Source organism: Dipodomys spectabilis, unplaced genomic scaffold (genome assembly GCF_019054845.1).
Source record: "Dipodomys spectabilis isolate Male_0828 unplaced genomic scaffold, ASM1905484v1 ptg000069l, whole genome shotgun sequence".
Lineage (NCBI taxonomy): Eukaryota > Metazoa > Chordata > Mammalia > Rodentia > Heteromyidae > Dipodomys > Dipodomys spectabilis.
Genome location: NW_024870746.1, coordinates 9,627,208 through 9,650,200, shown reverse-complemented (window position 1 = coordinate 9,650,200; position 22,993 = coordinate 9,627,208). Strand labels below are relative to the sequence as shown.

Sequence of the window (22,993 nt, the reverse complement as noted above, 5' to 3'; positions counted from 1 at the left end):
TTACAGGCATGAGTCACCAGCACCCAGCTTCACATCAATTCTTTGAATCCAACACAACACTTGTAGTAATTACTCTGCAATTATTTTGCTTACGTTTTTTATTTGAAAAATGTATTTAAAAGTCTTAACAATTATTCAATATAAATTATGACTCTCAAACCCGTTCCTATCACTTTATTGTTAAAGTGATGCTAGCATACACGTAAGAGAAGGTAGCTCAAGGCAAGAGAGCACCAAAGAGAAGACTGTGTCCAAAGAATAGGTATTAGGATGAGGCTGGAGGTCTGGAGTCCCCCACCTTTCTACCCTATCCTGTTACCCCTTTAGATCTCCAGTCTAGTGCACTCCTTAGGGCGGCAAGGTAGGCTGCTTTTAGAGCACCTAGATTGATGAAACAGAGTAAAATTGGTAACAGAGTAAATTGATGACAGGTCTTAGACCCTAAAAACTGCAGGAAGTACATTGAACTGGAAACATGGTAGAACCTCAGCCACTGTATGTGGGGACAGACTGGATAGATGGTAGAATCAGCAAAATGACTATCAGTTCCTACAATACTGACCCCACTACCATAAAACAGGCTTCCTATACCAAAGCTAATGATGCCAGATTTCTTGTCTTAGAGCAGGCAGGAACTCTTCAGTCTTATTCTGCCTAATTACCCTTAAAGAAAGGGCCAGAACAAACAAACAAAAAAAACACCTGAGAAAACTGAAAATGCCTAAAGACCCTGCTCTCCTACATTGCTCTCCCTTCTATCTAAAACACTGTCTAGCCAGGTGAGAGTGGGACATGGTCTTCAGACAAAACTCCCTGAGTCTTATTTGTGTCTGGTTCTAGGACTAGGGCACAGAAATAGAACTTGGGGAAGACAACTAAGGTATGTCTGCCGCTTTTACCTCCCCTTCCTCCAACGCCAACACGCCCTAGTCATGTCTCCACACTGCCCCTCTTCCACTGAGCAAGAAAAGAAGCATAGCGCATGTCCACCAGAGAAACTTGAACTCCTGCAAGCACAAGCAACACACTGAATAAAGATTATGAGCAGCTCTTTTGAGCATATTCTATTAGGGGGCCTGGGTCATCCATGGGTCAAGCTGAACATGAATGAAATCACTTAAGAGAAACATCTTTGGAGCTGTGGCTCTCAACTGTAACTGATTTTTATCTTAGGAGACATTTGACAATTTCTGGAGATATTTTTGGTTGTCTTAACTGAGATGGGCCAGGGATGCTACTAAATAGCTTATAAGATACAGCTCTTCATTACAAGAATGTCTGTAATGTTCTAGCACCTCCCCGTGCTTGCATGCTATGAAGATCTTAGGGTCATTACTCTCTGATAACTGTTTCCCACCTACTCATCTCACTGTCCCTAAGGATGAAGTCCACTTCAAGACCACACCTAGTTTTTCTGCAGTCTGTGGCTTTCTATCCACCCTCTCTTCCTCCTGTCATCTGGGCCAGCAGGGAGGTTGGCAGAGGATATGCTAAGTCTCTCCAAGACTTAAATGGAATGTCATCTGGTTAAGAGCCACCTCATACCTCTTATTTAACGAAGTTCCTAATAGGGAGGAGGTTAAGGACAGAAGTAGTAGCGGGATAGGGCTAATTGAAAAAACTCAAATTAAAACTTTTTTTTTTTTTTAAAAGGGAACATTGTTGGGATGCTAGTAATGCTATAGAAATACAGGGTTAGAGGCCCAACTAGAGGCCCAACTCTCCCTGATACTGGGAGAGTGAAACTGAGGAGCTTAAGATCTGAAATCTGAAGAGAAAGAGTGGATTAGGCAGTGGTCCCCTTTCCAGCCCCCTGATATCTGCTTTAGCTCATTCCAGAAGGAAAGAGGTGTACAGGGAAGTAGGGGGCTTCTCAGCAAAGCTAACTTCTGCTTTGTAATCTCACCTACCTGCCCCATTTAAGGAATTCCAGATAAGAAGTTTAAAATAGTTGGTACCCAGACCATCATTCAGGAGAGGGGAATTCATTCCAGGTTTCCACAGAACTCCTAGCTCAGATCTCGGGTACCCAGGGCTTCCATTGAGCTCCTCTGGCCAATGGGTAATCACTTGGTCAGTCCTGCCGCCTTGACCCCATCACCAGGAGGGGCAATAGCCAGAGGAAGTAGAGGGAGTCCAGCCCCCACGCCTTTTGAGGCACTGTTAGGCAGGAAGGAAAGAGGGGCCCTTGGGTCACTGGTTCTAGAAGGATCTGGTAGGGGCAGCATTTCTTCTGGGCTGGACACAGAGTGGGAGGAGCTTCAAGACACCAAAACCTAAATTGAAAAAAAAAAAATCAGATTTGCCTCTAAGAAAAATCAAGACAGTTATGTAATGGTCTTGTAATCCCTCTGTACATCACCTTTATAACAATTAAAAAAAAAAAAAAAAAAAGCCGGGTGCTGGTGGCTTATACCGATAACTCAGGAGGCTGAGATCTGAGGATCACAGTTCAAAGCCAGCCAGGGCAGGAAAGTCCCTGAGACTCTTTAAAAAACCACTCAGAAAACTGGAAGTGGTGCTGTGGCTTAAGTGGTAAAGTGCTAGCCTTGAGCTGAAGAGCTGAGGGACAGCACCCAGGCCCAGAGTTCAAGACCCAAGACTGACATAAATAAATAAATAACTAAATAACTAAATAAATAAAGCCACGCTCATACCTATAATCTCAGCTTCTCAGAGATTGGGATCAGAGGATCTCAGTTCAAAGCCAGCCTGGGCAGGAAAATCCATGAGACTCTTATCTCCAATTAATCACAAAAAAAGTCAGAAGTGGTGCTGAGGCTCAAGTGGTAGAGTACTAGCCTTGAGCAAAATGGAGCTCAGGAACAGCACCTAGGTCCAGAGTTCAAGTCCTAGGACTGGCATAAAAATATATGCATATATATATATATATATATTACTTAGGTATGTATGTATTTATTCATTTAGTGGGTCATGGGGATTGAGCTCTGGGCCTCGGCACTGTCCCTCAGCTCTTCAGCTCAAGGCTAGCACTCTACCACTTAAGCCACAGCTCCACTGGAGATAAGAGTCTCACAGACTTTCCTTCCTGTACTGGCTTTGAATCATAATCCTTAGATCTCAGCCTCCTAAATAGGCTTACAGGCATGAGCCACTGGCACCTGGCTGGATTTTATACACATACACACACGCACACAAAATTCAAGGCAGGAGAATGTACAGGTAGTATGAATTTTAAACTATTTGTACAATATCTCTTTCTCAATTCCTTTTCTTTCTTTGTTTGGTCATGGAGCTTGAACTCAATGTCTGGGCACTGTCCCTAAGCTTTTTTGCTCAAGGCTAGTGCTCTACCACTTTGAGCCACAGCTCCACTTCTGCTTTTCTGGTGGTTAATTGGACATAAGAGTCTCATGGAGGGCTGGGTAGGTGGCTCAGTGATAAAGCACTTGCCTTGCATGCATGAGGCCCTGGGTTCGATTCCTCAGCACCACATAAGCAGGAAAAAAAAGCCGGAAGTGGCGCTGTGGCTCAAGTGGTAGAGTGCTAGCCTTGAGCTGAAGAGCTGAGAGACAGTGCCCAGGCCCAGAGTTCAGGCCCCACGACCAAAGAGTCTCATGGACTTTTCTGTCCAGGATGGCTTTGAACCTCAATCCTCAGATCTCAGCCTGCTGAGTAGCTAGGATTATAGTACAGGCATGAGCCACCAGCGCCTGGCCTTGAGCTATTTTTGTTCATGGCTAGTGCTCTACCTCTTGAGCCACAGCTTCACTTCTGTTTATGTATGTGTATATGATTAACTGGAGATAAAGAGAGTAACATACTTTCTTGCCAGGCCTGGTTTCAAACTGTGATGCTCAGATGAGCAACTGGTGCTTGGCTCAATTTCTGTCTATATAATTATTCCCTCTGCCTTTCTGGATGGATGCTTTCTGGAATCTTCTAATTCTTGCACCCCTACTTTCTATTCTTGTATTAGAAGACCACAGTTCTGTAACAGAGCATCAGGGTACTGTGCAAATGGATGTTAGGTGTTAGGTGGGTTTCTCTAATAACTCACCATTCCTATGGGAGCTACAAGCCCCTAGAATTGCTCCACGGCCTGTCTCGATTTCCTTTGGATCTCATCTGCTCCTGAACTGCACCTGTCTGTTGAAAAGCACACGTGAGAACCCTTCTAAGTCTTTACATTCAACAGTAAGAGTCTACCCCGTGCCATCCAGGGAAAAGGTTTACCCATCTCCTTGACAATAATACTCATCTGAAAAGTTCAAAACCAACCACCATTCTTGCTAGGAAAGTCCAGGTCTTCCCTTTATATTGCATTCAAGGTGAAGTAAAACGAGCCACTTACTAATAAGATCTCACAGAAAAACCCTCCCATGTGAGTTTTGTCATCAGTGTAAATTCATTACTATTTTTGGGGGGGCTCAGTCATGGGGCTTCCATTTGGGGCCTGGGCACTGTCCCTGAGCTGCTTTTGCTTGAGGAGACCACTCTACCACTAGAGCCACAGCACCACTTCCAGCTTTTTCTGCTTATGTGGTACTGAACAATCGTACCCAGGGCTTCATGCATGCCAGGCAAGCACTCTACCAGTAAGCCACATGCCCAGCCCCATCATCACCATTTCAAGGCCCATCTCCCTACCTGTGAGAGCAGAAATGCATTAGATATTTTTTAGAACAGAGGCCCTCAGTTTTTTTCATGTCCCAAAACTGATAAGTTGTTAACAACTTAACACAGTTACAATATGATTTAATTGTGGCACTGATTTGACAATTGTTAGTTAGAAAAGATGGTTCTTTTAGAAAACACACTCCAATTATTAAAATATATATATATTTTTCTCCAGTCCAACAAAGAACAGTATGTTAATGGTAAATATGAGGGAATGTAGGCCCAGAGATCTGAAATGCCAAGTCAGGTTTACACAACTAATAACCAACGTTAGAATCTAAGATTCTTGCTTCCCTATTATGTTATGCCTCTTGCATGATCTTCCTAAAAGGGTCCCAGTCACATTTCCTCATTACCATAGCAAGTCCATCTCCAGCCCCCATCTCCCCAGAGCCGATGTGAGTCAGGTGGACAAAATTCATTGGTTCCCCAATCATGGTGCGGTCAATCCGTCTTCTCTTCTTCTTCTGCTTGGAGAAGATAAGAAGCAATCAGGTATGTAGCCCCATCTCTAGTTACAGTGGAGAAAAGGGAAAGAGCCTTAAAAAAATCACTTAAGGAAGAGCTATGGGGCAGGTGGGAAGAGGGGATGTGGTACTGTAATAGGGAGGTTACTAAATAAGAAAGATTAAATTAGAACAACATGAAGAAGACCAGAGGACCAGAGTTACAGGGGCAGTACTTGGAGAGTGAAGTAATACTACGCAAACAAAGGACATGGAAAAAAAAAAAAAAGGACATGGAAGCTGGATGCCAGTGGCTCACGCCTGTAACACTAGCTACTCAGAAGGCTGAGATCTGAGGATCATGGTTTAAAGCCAACCCAGGCAGAAAAGTCTGTGAGACTCTTAACCTCTAATTAATGACCAGAAAACCGGAAGTGGCGCTGTGGCTCAAGTGGTAGAGTGTTCACCATGAGCTGAAGAGCTGAGGGATAGTGCCTAGGCCCAGAGACCAAGCCCCACAACCACCACCAACAACAACAAAAAGACATGACATGCCAGCCTAGACAGGAAAGTCCATGAAAGTCATCTCCAATTAACCACTTCAAAAATCCAGAAGTGGAGCTGTGGCTCAAAGTGGTAAAACGCTAGCCTTGAGCAAAAAAAGCTTAAGGACAATGCCCAGGCCCTGAGTTCAAGCCCCACAGCTGACCAAAAAAGAAAAGACATGGCAAAGTCATTTATGGCTGATGAGGGAACAATGTGGGGGAACTGGCAGGTCTTACCTACAATCCTAGATACCTCAGAGTGGACAGGAACAGGAGATGATAGCTAAATTTATACTCTTTTTTTTTTTTTTTTTGGGTCCAGTCGTGGGCCTGAACTCTGGGCCTGGGCGCTGTCCCTCAGCTCTTCAGCTCAAGGCTAGTGCTCTACCACTTGAGCCACAGCGCCACTTCCGGCTTTTTTCTTTTTGCTTATGTGGTGCTGAGGAATCGAACCCAGGGCCTCAGGCATGCAAGGCAAGCGCTCTACCACTGAGCCACCTTCCCAGCCCTAAATTTATACTCTTCATCACACAGTTTCCTTTATTACATGTGAACAAACACCTGCCTGGCCACAGAAACTTCCTGCCTTGGGGTTGGGGGGAAGCAGCGTGCTTATCAGAAGGCAGATCCTAGATGGTCTATCTACTTCATGGTAACTTATTTCTGGGCCTGTTGGAGTAAGGCGGGGAGACTCACCGGCTGGGGTTTCTCTACCACACAGCAGCCCAACTTATGCCAAAATTCACTCATATTCCCTGATGGTTCCAGCTTCACTCCTCTGCCAGAGGCCCCAGAGGGCACTTGCTCTGGTGCCTTGGCCACCCACTCCTTGTTTTCGTCCCGTTAAGGGCACCCTGGGTTCACTTGGCTGGATGGGTGTGGAGAGGGTGAACTCCTCAAGCTAAGCAATGAAGGTCAGGGTCTCAGAATCCAGAAGACAAACAGGGCCGGGGAAGGGTGGGCAGGCAGGAGCAAGGCTGTCTTCCTCAGATTTAGAATCCTGGATTAGCAGAAATAAAGGAGGAAAAAAAGGTAATGAAAAACATAGCCCCCTCCCCCCCCAACAATCCCCCAGAAACTGTCTGATGTCTCTATCTTCCCAATTGTCACTTAGAGGACATACTCCACCCCAACAGCAATCTTTTCCAATTGTAGGAACCTAGCTGGGGCTTGGAGGCTCACACCTGTAATCATTGCTATTCTGGAGACTGAGATCTGAGAATCACTGTTCAAAGCCAGCCTATGCATAAAAATACTAAAGACTCTATCACCAATTAACTGATAAAAAGCTGGTCTGAAGGCATGGATCAAGTGGTAGAATAGCAGCCAAGCCCCGAGTTCATCAAAGCCCTGAGTTCAAACCTGAACCCTGAGTTTAAAAAAAAAAAAAGGGCCGGGCACAAGTGGCTCACGCCTGTAATCCTAGCTACTCAGGAGGCTGAGATCTGAGGATCACGGTTCAAAGCCAGCCTGGGCAAGAAAGTCCATGAGACTCTTATCTCCAATAAACCACTAGAAAACTGAAAGTGGTGCTGTGGCTCCAGCGGTAGAGCGCTCGCCTTGAACTGAACAGCTTGAGCTGAAGAGTGCAAGGACAGCACCCAAGCCCGGAGTTCAAGCCCCATGACCGACCAAAAAAGAAAAAAAAAGGGTTGGGAAGGTGGCTCAGTGGTAGAGCGCTTGCCTTGCATGCCTGAGGCCCTGGGTTCGATTCCTCAGCACCACATAAGCAAAAAGAAAAAAGCCAGAAGTGGAGCTGTGGCTCAAGTGGTAGAGCACTAGCCTTGAGCTGAAGAGCTGAGGGACAGCGCCCAGGCCCAGAGTTCAGGCTCCACGACCGGACCCCCCCCCCACCCCAAAAAAAAAGGGAGAGAGCAGGGCACCAGTGGCTCATGCTACTCAGGAAGTTGAGATCTGAGGATTATGGTTCAAAGCCAGCCCAGGCAGGAAAGGCCAGGAGACTCATCTCCAATAAACCACTCAGAAAACTGGAAGTGGTGCTGTGGCTCAAGTAGTACAGTGCTTGCCTTGAGCTGGAAAGCTGAGGAACATCACCCAGGTCCAGAGTTCAAGCCCCAAGACCAACAAAAAAAAAAGGGGGGGGGGCTGGGAAGGTGGCTCAGTGGTAGAGCGCTTGCCTGGCATGCCTGAGGCCCTGGGTTCGATTCCTCAGCACCACATAAGCAGAAAAAGCTGGAAGTGGCACTGTGGCTCAAGTGGTAGAGTGCTTGCCTTGAGCAGAGAAACAGCGCCCAGGCCCAGAGTTCAAGCCCCACCACCAACCAAAAACAAAGACCAAAAACCTCACCATTTGACTCTCCAAGAAAGCAATGGACCCCAAAGGGTTAAGAAGCAGTATGTTGGCACCAAGAAAGGAAAGAGGCTACAGGGTCTCCTCTCCTTTGAGCGTGGACCAAAAGAGTGTAGCAGAAAGGAGAGAAGTTTCGGGTGCTACAAGCTTCAGCTCTTGTCCATAGGTTTAGGGCAGAAGGGGAGGGACATTTCCTCTCAAGAGGAAATAGTGGTTTTTTGTTCTCACAAACAAGACCTCCACCCTTTTCCTCCCTTTTTACTTACCTTGCCTTGAACACCTAGATTTTAAGAATAAGATTCACTTCAAGCACTTAGTAAGCTGGTTCTAAAGAAAAACTTTTTTTTTTTTTTTGAATGATGGTATTAGAGTTTGAACTCCAGGCCTGGGCACTGTCCCTTAGCTATTTTGCCCAAGGATGGTGCTCTACTACTGGAGCCACTTGCCTTTTACTGATTAATTGGAGATGAGTCTTGTGACCTTCATGAGCTTTCCCTGCCTGGGCTGGCTTTGAACTTGAATCCTCTTTTCTCAGCCTCCTGAGTAGATAGGATTATAGGCATGAGACGCCACCAGTAATTGCCCTAAGACCTTCTATAATGAGGAATTTCTTCCCTCTCTCAGTTTACTGTCCTTTGTGTGTGTGTGTGTGTGTGTGTGTCAATTTTGGGGCTTGAACTCAGGGCCTGGGTGCTGTCCCTGAGCTCTTTTGCACAAGGCTAGCACTCTACCACTTGAGCCAAAGCACTACTTGTTTTTCAGCGGTTAACTGGAGATAAGAATCTCTCGGGGACTTTTCTTCCCAGGCTTGCTTCGATCGGTGATCCTCAGATCTCGGCCTCCTGAGTAGCTAGCTTACAGGTGTGAGCCACCAGCACCCAACTCACTGCCCTTTCCTCTCATTTCCCTCAACTGAGATCACACCTCTCCCAGAATTCATTTAGCAGTTCCTTTAATACTTGACCTTGAGATCCTTCCTGAAAGCTGTTTACTCTCTGCCCTGCACTCCTGTGCATGTACCTGTTTGCACGTCTTATGTATCTGTGCACAAGTTCAGGTGCTGAGTGTCTTTCTGTCCCATGAGGAATCATTTCCAGCTCCCCCACCCTTCTCGCCTGTTCCACCTCGCAGCTCTGCCTTGCCTCACACCCTATAGGGCCCAGGCTTCCCTCCTTCCCTCATGCTGCGACCTGTTCTCTCCTACCTCCTCACCACTCCTACAAGCAGGCTTCACCAGTCAACCAGACACAGGAACTTTCCAGTAGGGCTAGTGTTCAAGGAAGAACTTTCTGTCCTCCCTCCCCCACCCCCTGCACTGGTCCTAGAGCTTGAACTTAGGGCCTGGGCGCTGTCCCTGAGCTTTGCTCAAGGCTAGCACTCTACCACTTAAGCCACAGTTCCACTTTCAGCTTTTTTGGTAGTTAAATGAACTGCAATCCTCAGATCTCAGCTTCCACAGTAGCTAGGATTATAGGCGTGAGCCACCAGTGTCCTTTTGACTACTGCCAGTCAAGGGTAGGGCCCATTTGGACTTCCCTATACTCACTGCATTTCCCTATCCTGCGCTATAAGCAGCCAAAAAGATTCCAACAGAAACGGTTTATGGATATTTCGAATCACATCCACTCACCAGGCCTGGAACCTTAGTGCACAGGTCTAGAACAACATAAAAACCTTTTTTTTTTTTTTTTTTAAGTGGACTCAAGCTGAGATCACACAGACACTGAAATGCAGCTTCCAGGGGAGGAAAGAACCCTAGAGTCTGGGCTTTCTCCCACTTCCCTTCCCACCCCTGGAAGGGAGGAGTAATCAGGGCGGAAGTCAGAACCTAGCTGTCCAGAGTGGGGAATGGTGCTCAGTGGAGAAGTCAGTCAAAGGGTTTGGGGTGGTGGGTGCAGGTGGTAAGGATTGGGGGGAAGTGAAGAAAACAATGAAGAATCAGAGGAAACCCCCAACACCATGAGACAGCCCTTACTGAGACTGTAGTCTCCCCAACATTCCCCACTCTGCTCAAAGCTGAGTGGATCGAGGTGCTGGCAGTGGGGAGGAGGAAGGAGAGGGAAAGGGGCAGTGAGGGAACAAGGCCTGGTCTGTTTCTTTTCCAGGGATCTGACCAGAGCTGGGTGGAGGGAAAGTATGTGTGGGACTTGGCATGAAATGACCAATGACGTTGGGAACTGACCAGGAAATGCCATTCCCTAGGACATTAGGGTCTCTGAAACTTGGGGGTGGGGTGTGAAAAAGCCAGGACAGGGTCAAAGTGGCAGCAGTTGGGGGGTGGGGGGATGGATGGAATCAAAGCCAGAAAGGAAATAGGAGAGTGTGGCTGTCATTCTCTTTTAAAGCAGCTAGAGAAGAGGAGGTTGGAGAAAAATGAAGTCCTCAACTGGTCAACGGAGAAGGAGGTGTCCGCCGGTTTCAACCCCACAGTGAATGAATGGGAAGGGGCTGGGAAAACGGGAGCTGTCAAGGATTAGGCAGTGGAAGGCCACAACCTGGCAGTCGAGTAGTTCTGACAAGTGGGCCCCTCCGTTCCGAGCAAAAGTGAAATAAGGAACTGAGGAGGACAGCCTCCAGATCTCCAAGGTCATGGCCTTAAGAATCTCAAAGCTGTTGGGGGGCGCAAACAGGAGAAGGGGGGGACAGGAAGGATGTACAGAGGTAGTTCCTAGGTCCTGTGGTAGTCCCAAACCGGTTCTCCCGGTCTGCTCCCTCCCGCCCCAAGGCTTCCAACCCGCTGCCTGACAAGCCTTCACAAGAAGCAGCTGGAGAGACGGAGAATGGAGACTGGAGTGGGCAATTCTGGCTATCAGCCCAGGGATGCAGCTGGTCGAGTGGGACCCTCCCCCCTGGCACGCAGGACTGTTGAGGGGCCTTGAAGAGGGGGTGTCGACCCTATATTTCAACCAAGTGACAAGTTGCCCAGCACCAACCCTGCCCTTCTCCCCCAAAGGTCTAGAAAAGGCTACGAGGAAACCGCTGGAGACACTCAATTCCCCTCCCCCAATCTATCCCATCACCTAGTCGCCCGTCCTGCCCCCCGGACCTCGGGGTCGCTTTGGGGCTCTGTCCCTGCTCTTCGCGGCCGCCTCGGTCTGACCGGGCCCTTCCCAGACCCAGCTACACGCCATGTCGTCGGGCACAGGCCACCATCGAGGTTAGGGGCACTGGGAGAAGTCCCGGGTCCGTCCTTCCTCTCCCCCGCCCTGCACCCCAATCACCTCTTCCCCTCCACTCTCCGCGGCCTCGGCCTGCGCACCGGGGACCTGTCCCCCCGGGAGCGCAGCGCCGGCCCCCGGCCCCGGCTCCGCGGTGGCCCCGTACGCCCTCTCCCCCCCCCCCCCCCCCGCCCCGCATCCGGTGCGTCTCCGCCGGGCGCGGCAGGCGGGGCGCACGGCCGGGGGGGGGGCGCTCCCCGGGCTCACCTGCTCTTCCCCGGGCATCGAGGTGTCCAGCCGCGGCTGCGGGCGGGGGGCAGTACCCGAACCCGGGATGGGTTCGTGGGCAGCCTCCACGGCGCGGCGCGGCGCGGTGCGGAGCCGAGCCGAGCCGAGGGCGGGCCGGCAGAGGTGGGGCTGGCCGAGGGCGGAAACGCCGGCGACGCGATTACGAAACCCGTCCGGTGGCGGCCGAGCACACTGCGCCCCCCAGGACTGCCCGGGCACTGCACCGCCGAGGGACGCGGGACCCGGTCCCCGCAGCCCCCGGAGGGGAGCGGGGCCAACTCCGGGAAGGCCTGGACCCGGGCTTGGGCTCCCTGGAGTCCCGCGCCAAGCCCTGCGGGGCGAAACCCTGTGCAGCCCCGAAATCAAGTCCTTCCCCCCCGCCCCCCAGCAGAATCCAGAGATCTGCCGAAGCCCCCCACCCCAGCCCCCCAGTCTTTTGTGCTGTGCCCCAAATGGAATGAGACTAGGTTTACTGACCCATTGCAAGGGTGGAGAAGAGGGGGGCGGGGGGTGGCAAGGGAGTAAGGATGAGGGGGGGGCGATTTTTCTTAATCTGAGAACCATCTGGTAACCTAAAATGTTATGAAGAACGGGACATTCCTGCAGTCCATTGTGGTCCAGTGGAGGTTTTTAATCCACAGATGTAAATCAGAGGACAATTAACTGCTCATTCATTGCACACACCACACACACACACACACACACACACACACACACACACACACAGTGGAGGTTTTTAATCCACAGATGTAAATCAGAGGACAATTAACTGCTCATTCATTGCACACACCACACACACACACACACACACACACACACACAGTGGAGGTTTTTAATCCACAGATGTAAATCAGAGGACAATTAACTGCTCATTCATTGCACACACACACACACACACACACACACACACACACACACACTACCGTCAGCATGAGGATGCTGGAGAGGCCCAGGAAGAATGGTGTAGACCAATAAGCCGGTGGAGATGCTTTCGGCGCCCCTCCCTCCCCAAAGTGTTCTGGAACCTATCATTTGAATTAGCCGAGTCAGGCTGGGAGCGGGCGGGGAGTCCTCCCGCCCTTCTTAGGAGGGGCTGCATTGCAGGGGGAGACGGAGCTGCAGACTCTGTCACTGAAGGGAGGAGCGAGGAGACAAAGCCGGCAAAGCCCCTACCAGCTTCCTCCTTCTCCAGCCCAGCGCCCGACCCCGGAGCCTCTGAGGCATCCTCTCCATCTTTGGAACTCGCTAGTAATTCATTGATAACAGGTAAATAAATTGAGGAAGGGGGATCTGACTGAAGACCCCCCAGATAAGATTGGGGTGGGGGAAGTGTTCAAGAAGAGACAAGGGGGCGCTGTGAACAATAGTATTCACCGATTTAGATCTCTTGACTAAGATCTCTATCCATGCCTTGTTATCATGTACCTAGGCATTAATTTCTAGCAATTTTCAGGTGATTACATCCCGACACCTACCTCCTTATTTCAAGTATCCATTTTCCTATAATTTTTTGTCCTGTGTATTTAATTTCTTCACTCCAGTTATATCTTTCTTTTCAAGCTATAATTTTTTTTTCTGCCAGTTGCTCGTGGAATCTCTACTCCTATAATCTCTCTAACCTCTACTTCCCTATATCTCCCCCCCACACACACACCTCACCCAACAGTGTTCTATTTGTCTCTGAGAGAATTTGGGTGGGTGGGGTATGGGTTATTATTAAGAGTAATCCTGACCTTTATTTTTAATAGATCCTTCCCATCGCAAATTTTCCCAGGCAGTTTGAGGTAGGAAAAGTGGGGACCTGTGTGTCAGAGAAAAGTCTCATCTTGTATTGAAATCAGTATAGCCGGAGGGTTTGCAGCTATGAAAAAAACTGGGGGAAGGTTGTGGCTAGTAGCAAAATCCAAGCTCAGAAGAGGCACGTGAGATCCGAGAGCTTCCATTCCTCTCCACCCTCGCTCCTATGGTGGCAGCATGACACAGCAAGGCTGTGTGGACTAGGCCTTGAAGGCCCACCAAGGATCTGGACAAAGGGTATTTGACCATGTCTATATGGTTCAGAGAAAGTATGTCCTTTTAATATGTATATATGTATTAATAGCTCTTAAGAATAGACTGTTTAGAAATTACCTTTGTCTAAAATACCCCACTAAATTGAAGGATATTGGGAAGATTCATTGGGCATATATACCATGGAACAAGACACTGTCAAAACTAATAGAAAGATGAGATCATGCATGGTGGAGAATATTGGGAAAGGGAAGTGAGCTGCAAAGGTTGCTTTTACAAAACTGGAGGACTTAGGGATTAATGTTTTCATTACTACTGTCTTTTTTAATAAATAACCTTTGGTATTTAAGCTTCAGTTTTCTGTGTTGTCTTACATTATATTCTTTTTGGTTGTTTGTTTTGTCGGTCGTGGGGCTTGAACTCTGGGCTTGGGCGCTGCCCCTCAGCTCTTCAGCTCAAAGCAAGTGCTCTACCACTTGAGCCACAGCGCCACTTCCTTACATTATATTCTTAATTTTAATGCCACATATGCTTGGGTGTCTACCATGTATTCATTCCATGTCTCTGGGTCCATGACATAGCTAGAGATTTTAGTCTTTTTGCATTATGTTTCACAGAATTTCCTTTAGCCTTATTTAGTTTTATTTTTTTATTCTTTTGAGATAGGGGCCCCTTATATAGCCATCCTGTTCTCTTAATTCATTATCCTCCTTCCTCAGGATTACAGGTGTGTGCCAGTTCACCTAGCTGTAAGCTTTTTTTTTTTTTGGGTCTGGTCATGGGGTCTGAACTCTGGGCCTGGGTGCTGTCCCTCAGCAGTTCAGCTCAAGGCTAGCACTCTTCCAGTTGAGCCACAGCGCCACTTCCGGCTTTTTTTCTTTTTGCTTATGTGGTGCTGGGGAATTGAACCCAGGGCCTCAAGCATGCAAGGCAAGCACTTTACCACTGAGCCACCTTCCCAGCCCCCCCCCTTTTTTTTTTAATTAAACTGCAAGATAGCGCTACCAGGGCTGGGAATGTGGCTTAGCAGTAAAGTGCTTGCCTAGTGTACATGAAGCCCTAGATTTGATTCCTCAGTACCACATAAACGGAAAAAGCCAGAAGTGGCACTGTGGCTCAAGGGTAGAGTGCTAGCCTTGACCAAAAGAAAGCTCAGAGACAGTAAGTACCCAGACCCAGAGTTCAAGCCCCAGAACTGGCAAAAAAACAAAAACAAAAACCTCTACCAAATACTCAGACTGTTCAGACAATTTTTATATATACTATAATTTTAAGAAAAGGAGTTTGTTCAAAAGGTCTTTTCACTTTTCTCAAATTCTAGCTTAGTCTATACTGCCCTTCACATTTTTCCTACACAGGAATAATCATAAGTTTTGAGAATACAGATGTAGGGTTATATAAAGCTGTATGCAATTGTATATAATACAAGCAGGACTATATTAAGACTTAAGAGCCCGGCTGGGCGCCAGTGGTTCACGCCTGTAATCCTAGCTACTCAGGCGGCTGAGATCTGAGGATCACGGTTCACAGCCAGCCCCGGCAGCAAAGTCCTTGAGACTTATCTCCAATAAACAACCAGAAAACTGGAAGTGGCGCTGTGTCTCAAGTGATAGAGCCTTTGCCTTGAGCTGAAGAGCTGAGGGACAGTGTCCAGGCACAGAGTTCAAACCCCACGACCTACAAAAAAAAAAAAATTATGAGCTGGGTGCCTGTGGCTCACGCCTGTAATCCTACCTACTTAGGAAGCTGAGATCTGAAGATTGCAGTTCAAAGCCAGCCCGGGCAGGAAAGACTTTTTTTTTCTTTTTTCTTTTTCTTTTTTGTCAATCGTGCTGTGCGGCTTGAACACTGGGCTTGAACTCTGGGTAGGCTAGTGCTTTACCACTGGAGTCACAGTGCCACGTCAGGCTTTTTCTGCTTATGTGGTGCTGAGGAATCAAACCCAGGGCCTCATGTATGCGAGGTAAGCACTCTACCACTGAGCCACCTTCCCAGCCTGAGCTACCTTCCAATCCCTGAAAGACTCATCTCCAATTAACCACCAAAAAACTGGAACTGGTGCTGTGGTTCAAGTGGTAGAGCACTGGCTTGAGCTGAAGAGCTGAGGGACAGTGCACAGGCCCAGAGTTCAAGCCCCACAAACAACAACAACAACAAAAGCCAGATAACTAGGGGAAAAAACAAATATAGTAAACAATCCCAATAGAATCCACTGTTTGTTCCTAAAGCCTACTTTTTAGGATCTCTGTACTCCCAGTTCAAAATTGGCATTGGTTGATTAATAGGTATAACCTTTTTCTTTTTGCTCACTTTCTATGCTCATGTCTCTGCAAATTACTGTGGAGATGATCAGAGATGAGTGTCATAGGATGATCTCACCTTTCCAACCTACTCCCCCGTCCTGAATCACTTTCCTTTTAAGAGCTTGTCTGCTGAGTAATGATCAGTTCCCAGGGTTTATTTTGGAGTTTGAAACTATGTGTTTTTTTTTTTTTTAGACAAGCTATGTAGCCCAACCTGGCTTTAAACATGCTCTTCTCACTTCAGCCTCCCTCCTGATTGCTGGGAGTACAGGCTGTGTCACCATACCTAACTCAGCAATTCAGAATGTGGTTTTTGTTTTGTTTTTGTGCTGGTGCTTGGGCTTGAACTCAGGGCCTGTCCCTTACCTCTCTCACTCCAGGCTAGTGTTATGTTAATTGAGTCACAGCTCCAATTCCAGCTTTTTGGTGATTAACTGGAAATAAGAGTCTTAAGGACTTTACTGCCTGGGATAGCTATAAACCCTAATCCTCAAATCTTAGCCCTTTTGAGCAGCTAGGATTACAGTCTTGAACCACTAGCACCTGGTTTGTTTTGTTCTTTGGGAAAGGGTCTTGCTATGGGACATTGGCTGGGCTGGAACTCGACATGTAGCCCTTATTAGCCTTCTCCCTTTGCTTCCCAATTACTGGGATTATAGGCATGCATTACCACACAGGCAACTAGGATTCTGGTGACACATCCTTTAATCCTACTTGGAAGGCTGAGGCAGGAGAATCACAAACTCAAGGCTGGCTTGCCTAACTTTTTTTTTTTTTTTTTTGGGAGGGGGTCCAGTTGTGGGGCCTGAACTCTGGGCCTGGGCGCTGTCCCTCAGCTCTTCAGCTCAAAGCTAGCGCTCTACCACTTGAGCCACAGCGCCACTTCCGGCTTTTTTCTTATGTGGTGCTGAGGAATCGAACCCAGGGCCTCAGGTATGCAAGGCAAGCGCTCTACCACTGAGCCACCTTCCCAGCCCTTGCCTAACTTTTTTAGGTGTAGATCCTGTAAATAAATAAGTAAATCTAGTCTACCCACCTAGCACCCCTAAAACCTCTACACTCTTGCAGCTCATTGTGTTGTGTTCTAAATTAAAGGATTTCTTTTCCTACTTATAAACAGACATTTCACATTATATGGAAGCATTTTGGAACCTACTTAAGGCCACTATTTAGACGTCTTAGGCTTGGTGAGAGCCCATGGAGTGTGCTGGAGAAAAAGCTTTTTCAAACTTAGGGTTCTATTTTTGGAGGCAGCAGAATGTTCTTTCTGCTCCTTTGGGAACATTTCAACTAAAGCTTCTTACCCCTTTCCTTGGCTAGTAAGCAACAGGGTGGAAGCTCCACGGAGCTATAGTAGTCATAGGACATCAGGCAGGGCACAGATAGGATGAACAGAAAAGGTGATAGGGCTGGGAAGGTGGCTCAGTGGTAGAGCGCTTGCCTTGCATACCTGAGGCCTTGGGTTCGATTCCTCAGCACCACATAAACAAAAAGAAAAAAGCTGGAAGTGGTGCTGTGGCTCAAGTGGTAGAGCACTAGCCTTGAGCTGAAGAGCTGAGGGACAGCGCCCAGGCCCAGAGTTCAGGCCCCACGATCAGACCCCCCCCCCAAAATAAAATAAAATACATGGACAAAAATACTTTGTAAAATAAAAAGGGGGGCTGGGAAGGTGGCTCAGTGGTAGAGCGCTTGCCTTGCATGCCTGAGGCCCTGGGTTTGATTCCTCAGCACCACATAAGCAAAAAGAAAAAAGCCGGAAGTGGTGCAATGGCTCAAATGGTAGAGCGCTAGCCTTGAGCTGAAGAGCTGAGGGACAGTGCCCAGGCCCAGAGTTCAGACCCCACGACCGGACCCAAAAAAAAAAAAAAAAAAAAAGAAAAGGTGATAGAACTACATAACATTAAAATATGGAAAAATAAAACCAGGTGCCAGTGGCTTATGCCTAGCTACTCAGGAGGCTGAGATCTGAGGATCACAGTTCAAAGACAGCCTGGGCAGGAAAATCCTTGACTCTTATCTCCAATTAATCATAGGTATTGTAGCTCAAAATGGGAGAGTCCTAGTCTTAAGGAAAAGTTGCTCAGGGCAGGGTGATGGTGGCTTACTCCTATAATCCTAACTACTTAGGAGGCTGAGATCTGAGAATCTAGGTTCAAAGACAGCCCATGCAGGAGAGACTGTGAAACTCTCCAATAAACCACCAAAAAGACCCCAGAAGTAGCATTGTGTCTCAAGTGTAGAGTGCTACCCTTGAGCTGAAGAGCTGAGAGACAGAGCCCAGGTCCAGAGTTTAAGCTCCCAAACCAACAACAACAACAACAATAACAAAAAGGAAAAATATCTATTTTTTTTTTAATTTTTATTTATTTTTTTTATTGTGAAAATACTGTACAGAGGAGTTACAATTACATGGGCAAGATAATGAGTACATTTCTTATCAAGCATTGTAGAAAATATCTAATTTTGTTACAATATTTTCTTCCAATCTAAACTTTACTTCCTTAAGTAATATTTCCAGTCTGGGCTGGGAAGGTGGCTCAGTAGTAATATTTCCAGTTAAGTTGCTAGGGATACTCTAGCACTAGGATAAAAGAACCTATAGTAACATAGAAAAAAATTTTTTTTTTTTTTTTGGTCCGGTCGTGGGGCCTGAACTCTGGGCCTGGATGCTGTCCCTCAGCTCTTCAGCTCAAGGCTAGTGCTCTACCACTTGAGCCACAGCACCACTTCCAGCTTTTTTCTTTTTGTTTATGTGGTACTGAGGAATCGAACCCAGGGCCTCATGCATGCAAGGCAAATGCTCTACCACTGAGCCACCTTCCCAGCCCAGAAAATTTTTTCTTGCACTGGATTTTGCTCTGAAAGAAAGCAGTTTACAGGCTGGGAATGTGACTTAGTGGTAGAGTGCTTACCTAGTATGCATGAAGCCCTGGGGTTCCATTCCTCAGTATCACATAAACAGAAAAAGCCAGAAGTGGAGCCACTGGCACCTGGTTTTATTTTTCCATATTTTAATGTTACGTAGTTCTATCACCTTTTCTTTTTTTTTTTTTTTTTTTTGGGTCCGGTCGTGGGGTCTGAACTCTGGGCCTGGGCACTGTCCCTCAGCTCTTCAGCTCAAGGCTAGCGCTCTACCATTTGAGCCATTGCACCACTTCCGGCTTTTTTCTTTTTGCTTATGTGGTGCTGAGGAATCAAACCCAGGGCCTCAGGCATGCAAAGCAAGCGCTCTACCACTGAGCCACCTTCCCAGCCCCCCTTTTTATTTTACAAAAAGAAGCTCAGGGACAGTGCCCAGGTCCTGAGTTTTGCCATGACTGGCAAAAAGAAAAAAAAAAGAAGAAAGTAGTTTACAGAGAAACCAAGACTTTGCTGTGTAGTAAGTAATAGGTGAGAGTTGGCAAAGTATTTATGGTCTTAAATAGTGAAGGAAAATTAATCAGCAGCCTTGAATGTCGTTTTCTGCCAAGTCTAGCACCTGTAGTACTCAGAAAATAAACTGGGAAAGTTTACCCTCAGGGAAACTTTTAATCTATTCAAGGAGATAAGACCATCCTATAAACACACAACGATTATCTGTAATCATAAATGAAGTCAGGTAAAACTCTCCAGAGGAGGGAGATGCAGGGGGGAGTAGAATAGACAGAGCTGAGTAAGTTAATGGAAGCTGTTCTGGAAGAGATGAGTTAATAGTAGGGTTTAGAAGAAGGAAAATAAAGGGGGCTGGGAAGGTGGCTCAGTGGTAGAGCGCTTGCCTTGCATGCTCAAGGCCCTGGGTTCGATTCCTCAGCACCACATAAGAAAAAAGCCGGAAGTGGCGCTGTGGCTCAAGTGGTAGAGCACTAGCCTCCTTGACCTGAAGAGCTGAGGGACAGTGCCCAGGCCCAGAGTTCAGGCCCCACGACCGGACCCAAAAAAAAAAAAAAAGAAGAAGAAGGAAAATACAAAGCAGAATGTTATAGAAGCCTTGTGTAGTGATAGAGCAAGGCCCTTGGTTTGAACATTGTGCCACCTGAAAAAAATTATTTGTAGCTGAGTGCTGGTAGCTCATGCCTGTAATCCTAACTACTCAGAAGGCTGAGATCTGAGGATCCCAGTTCAAGCCAGCATGGGCAGGAAAGTCCTGAAACTCTTATCTCCAATAAACTACTCAGAAGCTGGAAATGGTGCTGTGGCTCAAGTGGTAGAGCGCTAGCCTTGAACACAAAGAGGCTCAGGGACAGCACACAAGCCAAGTTGAAGCCCCAGGACCTGCAAAAAACCAAAAACCAAAAAGTTACTTGTAAATATCAAGAGTTAGATAGAGATTTCTCTAAGGACCTGAATGGAGCCTTAAAAAATTGGGAAGTAGGGCTGGGAAGGTGGCTCAGTGGTAGAGCACTCCCCTTGCATGCATGAGGCTCTGGGTTCGATTCCTCAGCACCACATAAGCAAAAAGAAAAAAGCCAGAAGTGACGCTGTGGCTCAAGTGGTAGAGCGCTAGCCTTGAGCTGAAGAGCTGAGGGACAGTGCCCAGGCCCAGAGTTCAGGCCCCACAACTGGACCCCACCCAAAAAAAAAATTGGGAAGTATTTTAAGGTAGAAGAGTGGAGGAGTTGAACCAGACAATGAGCATAAGTACAATTAGTAGACGCTGTACTATTGCTAGGAAGAGAGGAAACAGATTTTAGAACTTAAAAATCAGATCCAAGATAAACAATCCAGTAGTCAGTAAATAAATCATACCAATATAGGAAAAATTAGGAAATGATAGAAAATAATAGAAGAAAAGTTCCTGTTTGAGGATCTTGGATTACTTATAGAGGTAAGTGGGGAGTGTGGAAACTTTTTTTTTTTTTTTTTTTTGGGTCCGGTCGTGGGGCCTGAACTCTGGGCCTGGACGCTGTCCCTTAGCTCTTCAGCTCAAGGCTAGCGCTCTACCACTTGAGCCACAGCACCACTTCCGGCTTTTTTCTTTTTTCTTATGTGGTGCTGAGGAATCGAACCCAGGGCCTCATGCATGCAAGGTAATCGCTCTACCACTGAGCCACCTTCCCAGCCCCTGGAAACTTTTTGTATATGTGCCAGTCCTGGGACTTGAACTCAGGGCCTAGGTGCTTAGCAAGCACTCTATCACTTTGAATCACAGCTCCATTTCTGACTATTTGGTGTTTAATTGAAGATTAGAGGCTCGTGGACTTTCCTGTCCAGGCTGGCTTCAAATCACAATCCTCAGATCTCAGCCTTCTGAGTAGCTAAGATCACAGGTGTAAGCCACCAGTGCCCAGCTGGGGATGTGGAATTTGAGTATGGAAAGACCAGGGAGTTTTATCAATAAGAAAAACAAGCGGTTTCTTCCTAGGAAGCTATGAGGGATCCTGTGAGCAGCCAATACAGCTCCTTTCTTTTCTGGAGGATGCCCATCCCAGAACTGGATCTGTCAGAGTTGGAGGACCTGGGTCTCTCCGATACATCTACCTACAAGATCAAAGACAGCGGCCCTGGCAAAGTAACCGGACAAGCAACTGCAGCAGATCAGGAGAAAAACCCTGAAGGTGATAGTCTCCTTGAATACAGCACCTTCAACTTCTGGAGAGCTCCCATTGCCAGCATCCACTCCTTTGATTTGGACTTGCTCTAAGGCTAAGACCTCTCCCATGATCTTACCTTTATTGTCTTCCCTTTGAAGTCCTTTCCCATTTCAATCTTGTTCTCTTTTCTCTATTGTGTTGGTGGTGCTGATGAATTTGCCAGTTGAATTGTATCTCTATATTTATTTATTTATTTATTCATTTATTTATTTACTGAATGATCTGTGTACTCAAATTCTCTCAAAGGCCTTCACAATGTATAAGGTTCAACCAATGGAGTAGTTGATAACAGGGATTCCTCACACTCCAAACTCCAGGATTATTAATCCCAGAAAAACAGAGTTTATGGAGAAGGTGGGGACTAAAGAGTAGTATAATAGAGAAAAATGGAGGGTTATTTCATTCCATTTTAGTCAGCGTCAAAGATTACTCACATCTTCCTAATTCCTGCTCTAGGCCAATAAATATTTCCTCAAGGGTGAAAATGTGGAAGTTTCCAGATATTTGCTACAAAACAAATAGGATTTCTAAAATATTAAGGTAATAAGACTCTTGCTTTTTTGAGTCTGCTCCTTCATACAATACAGTCTATTCCAAAAAAAATTTGAGGAGAGTTTAATAAAAATGGAGGAAAAAATACATCATGGAAAATGAAACTAGGGGAAAATATTGAAACATTTCAGAAATACTGAAGTACTTTCTCGAGAGAACTTAGCTTACTTACTTTACAACTTTGCCCTTATCTCTGTGCTGAAATCTAGAGCTGAGGAAAAATATTTTAATTGTTAAAAAGTTACCCTTCCATTAGAACAATTTGTAAAGTTTTGACTCAGTCATGTAACAGAGGGTTTGGTCTTTAATATGTCTCCCCACCTCTCCCTGAATTTTCAATATATAATACTGATCAATGGGTCTCAGGCCCTATACCTTGTTTCCCCTCCCCTTCCAAAATATTGCTGCTGATTTGTGCTGCCATTTACTCATTTATTTAATAAAGACATTAAATCCCAAGGCTGGATTTGTTGCCTCTCTCTTCCCACAGGGAAACAGTACACACCCAGAAATTGCTCCTGACTACACACACACATAGCATATACATTTATCTTTCTAATATTCAGCTTTGAGGGAGAACAATTTGAATAGCATTTATACATTATATGGTGCATTTCAAGTTGAACAGGTAGGTAACAAAAAGTGAGTTCAATTTAAGATTAACATAGTTAAAGTAGAAAATTCTGCTTGCTTATAGTACCAACAGGTTTCAAGTAGTAATTTTCTTTCTTTCATTTTTTTTGGTCCATCCTTGGGGCCTGAACGCTGTCCCTCAGCTCTTCAGCTCAAGGCTAGCACTCTACCATGTGAGCCACAGTGCCACTTTCAGCTTTTTCTGCTAATGTGGTGCTGAGGAATCGAACCCAGGGCCTCATGCATGCAAGGCAAGCATTCTACCACTGAGCCACATTCTCAGCCCCTCAAGTAGTAATTTTCTTAGGTGCCTAAGAAACTAATTTGATCAAATGTTATGTGCTTCTTTCTTTCTTGATCTCTTTCTTTCCTTTCTTCTGTCCTTCCTTCCTTCCTTCCTTTCTTTCTTTCCTTCCTTTCTTCTTTCTTTCTTTCTTTCGTCAGTTGTGGGGCTTGAACTCTGGGCCTGGGCACTGTCCCTCAGTTCTTCAGCTAAAGGCTAGTGCTCTACCACTTGAGCCACAATGCCACTTCTA

General features: G+C 46.6%; 2 protein-coding genes across 3 annotated transcripts; one reads left to right on the top strand and one right to left on the bottom strand.

The window, feature by feature from the left end:
* Positions 1-66: 66 nt before the first annotated feature.
* On the bottom strand, positions 67-11,500 carry Cdc42se1 (CDC42 small effector 1). The gene is made up of 5 exons (XM_042681932.1): positions 11,369-11,500; positions 6,329-6,632; positions 4,998-5,108; positions 4,022-4,110; positions 67-2,276 (listed from the first exon to the last, which is right to left on the bottom strand). The coding sequence occupies exons 2-4, from the start codon at positions 6,380-6,382 to the stop codon at positions 4,036-4,038; spliced, it is 240 nt and encodes a 79-aa protein (XP_042537866.1). The 5' UTR covers positions 6,383-6,632; positions 11,369-11,500; the 3' UTR covers positions 67-2,276; positions 4,022-4,035.
* Positions 11,501-12,374: 874 nt separating this feature from the next.
* Positions 12,375-22,498, top strand: Mllt11 (MLLT11 transcription factor 7 cofactor). 2 transcript variants are annotated; one of them, XM_042681935.1, is made up of 2 exons: positions 12,375-12,655; positions 21,048-22,498. In XM_042681935.1, exon 2 carries the CDS (start codon positions 21,050-21,052, stop codon positions 21,320-21,322), a length of 273 nt encoding a protein of 90 aa, XP_042537869.1. In that variant the 5' UTR covers positions 12,375-12,655; positions 21,048-21,049; the 3' UTR covers positions 21,323-22,498. The 2 variants fall into 2 exon arrangements, with proteins under 2 accessions (XP_042537869.1, XP_042537868.1); XM_042681934.1 differs by having other exon boundaries at positions 21,044-22,498.
* Positions 22,499-22,993: the final 495 nt, after the last annotated feature.

What these genes read in the sequence shown, in the direction of transcription:
- Cdc42se1 (XM_042681932.1), bottom strand. Translation starts at nt 6,382, where the DNA reads ATGAGTGAATTTTGGCATAAGTTGGGCTGCTGTGTGGTAGAGAAACCC. An exon ending in TGGTAGAGAAACCCCAGCCG is followed by an intron (nt 5,109 to 6,328) that starts GTGAGTCTCCCC and finishes TTCTCCAAGCAG; the next exon opens with AAGAAGAAGAGAAGACGGAT. An exon ending in CTGGAGATGGACTTGCTATG is followed by an intron (nt 4,111 to 4,997) that starts GTAATGAGGAAA and finishes GCTTTTCAACAG; the next exon opens with ACAGGTGCAGTTCAGGAGCA.
- Mllt11 (XM_042681935.1), top strand. Translation starts at nt 21,050, where the DNA reads ATGAGGGATCCTGTGAGCAGCCAATACAGCTCCTTTCTTTTCTGGAGG.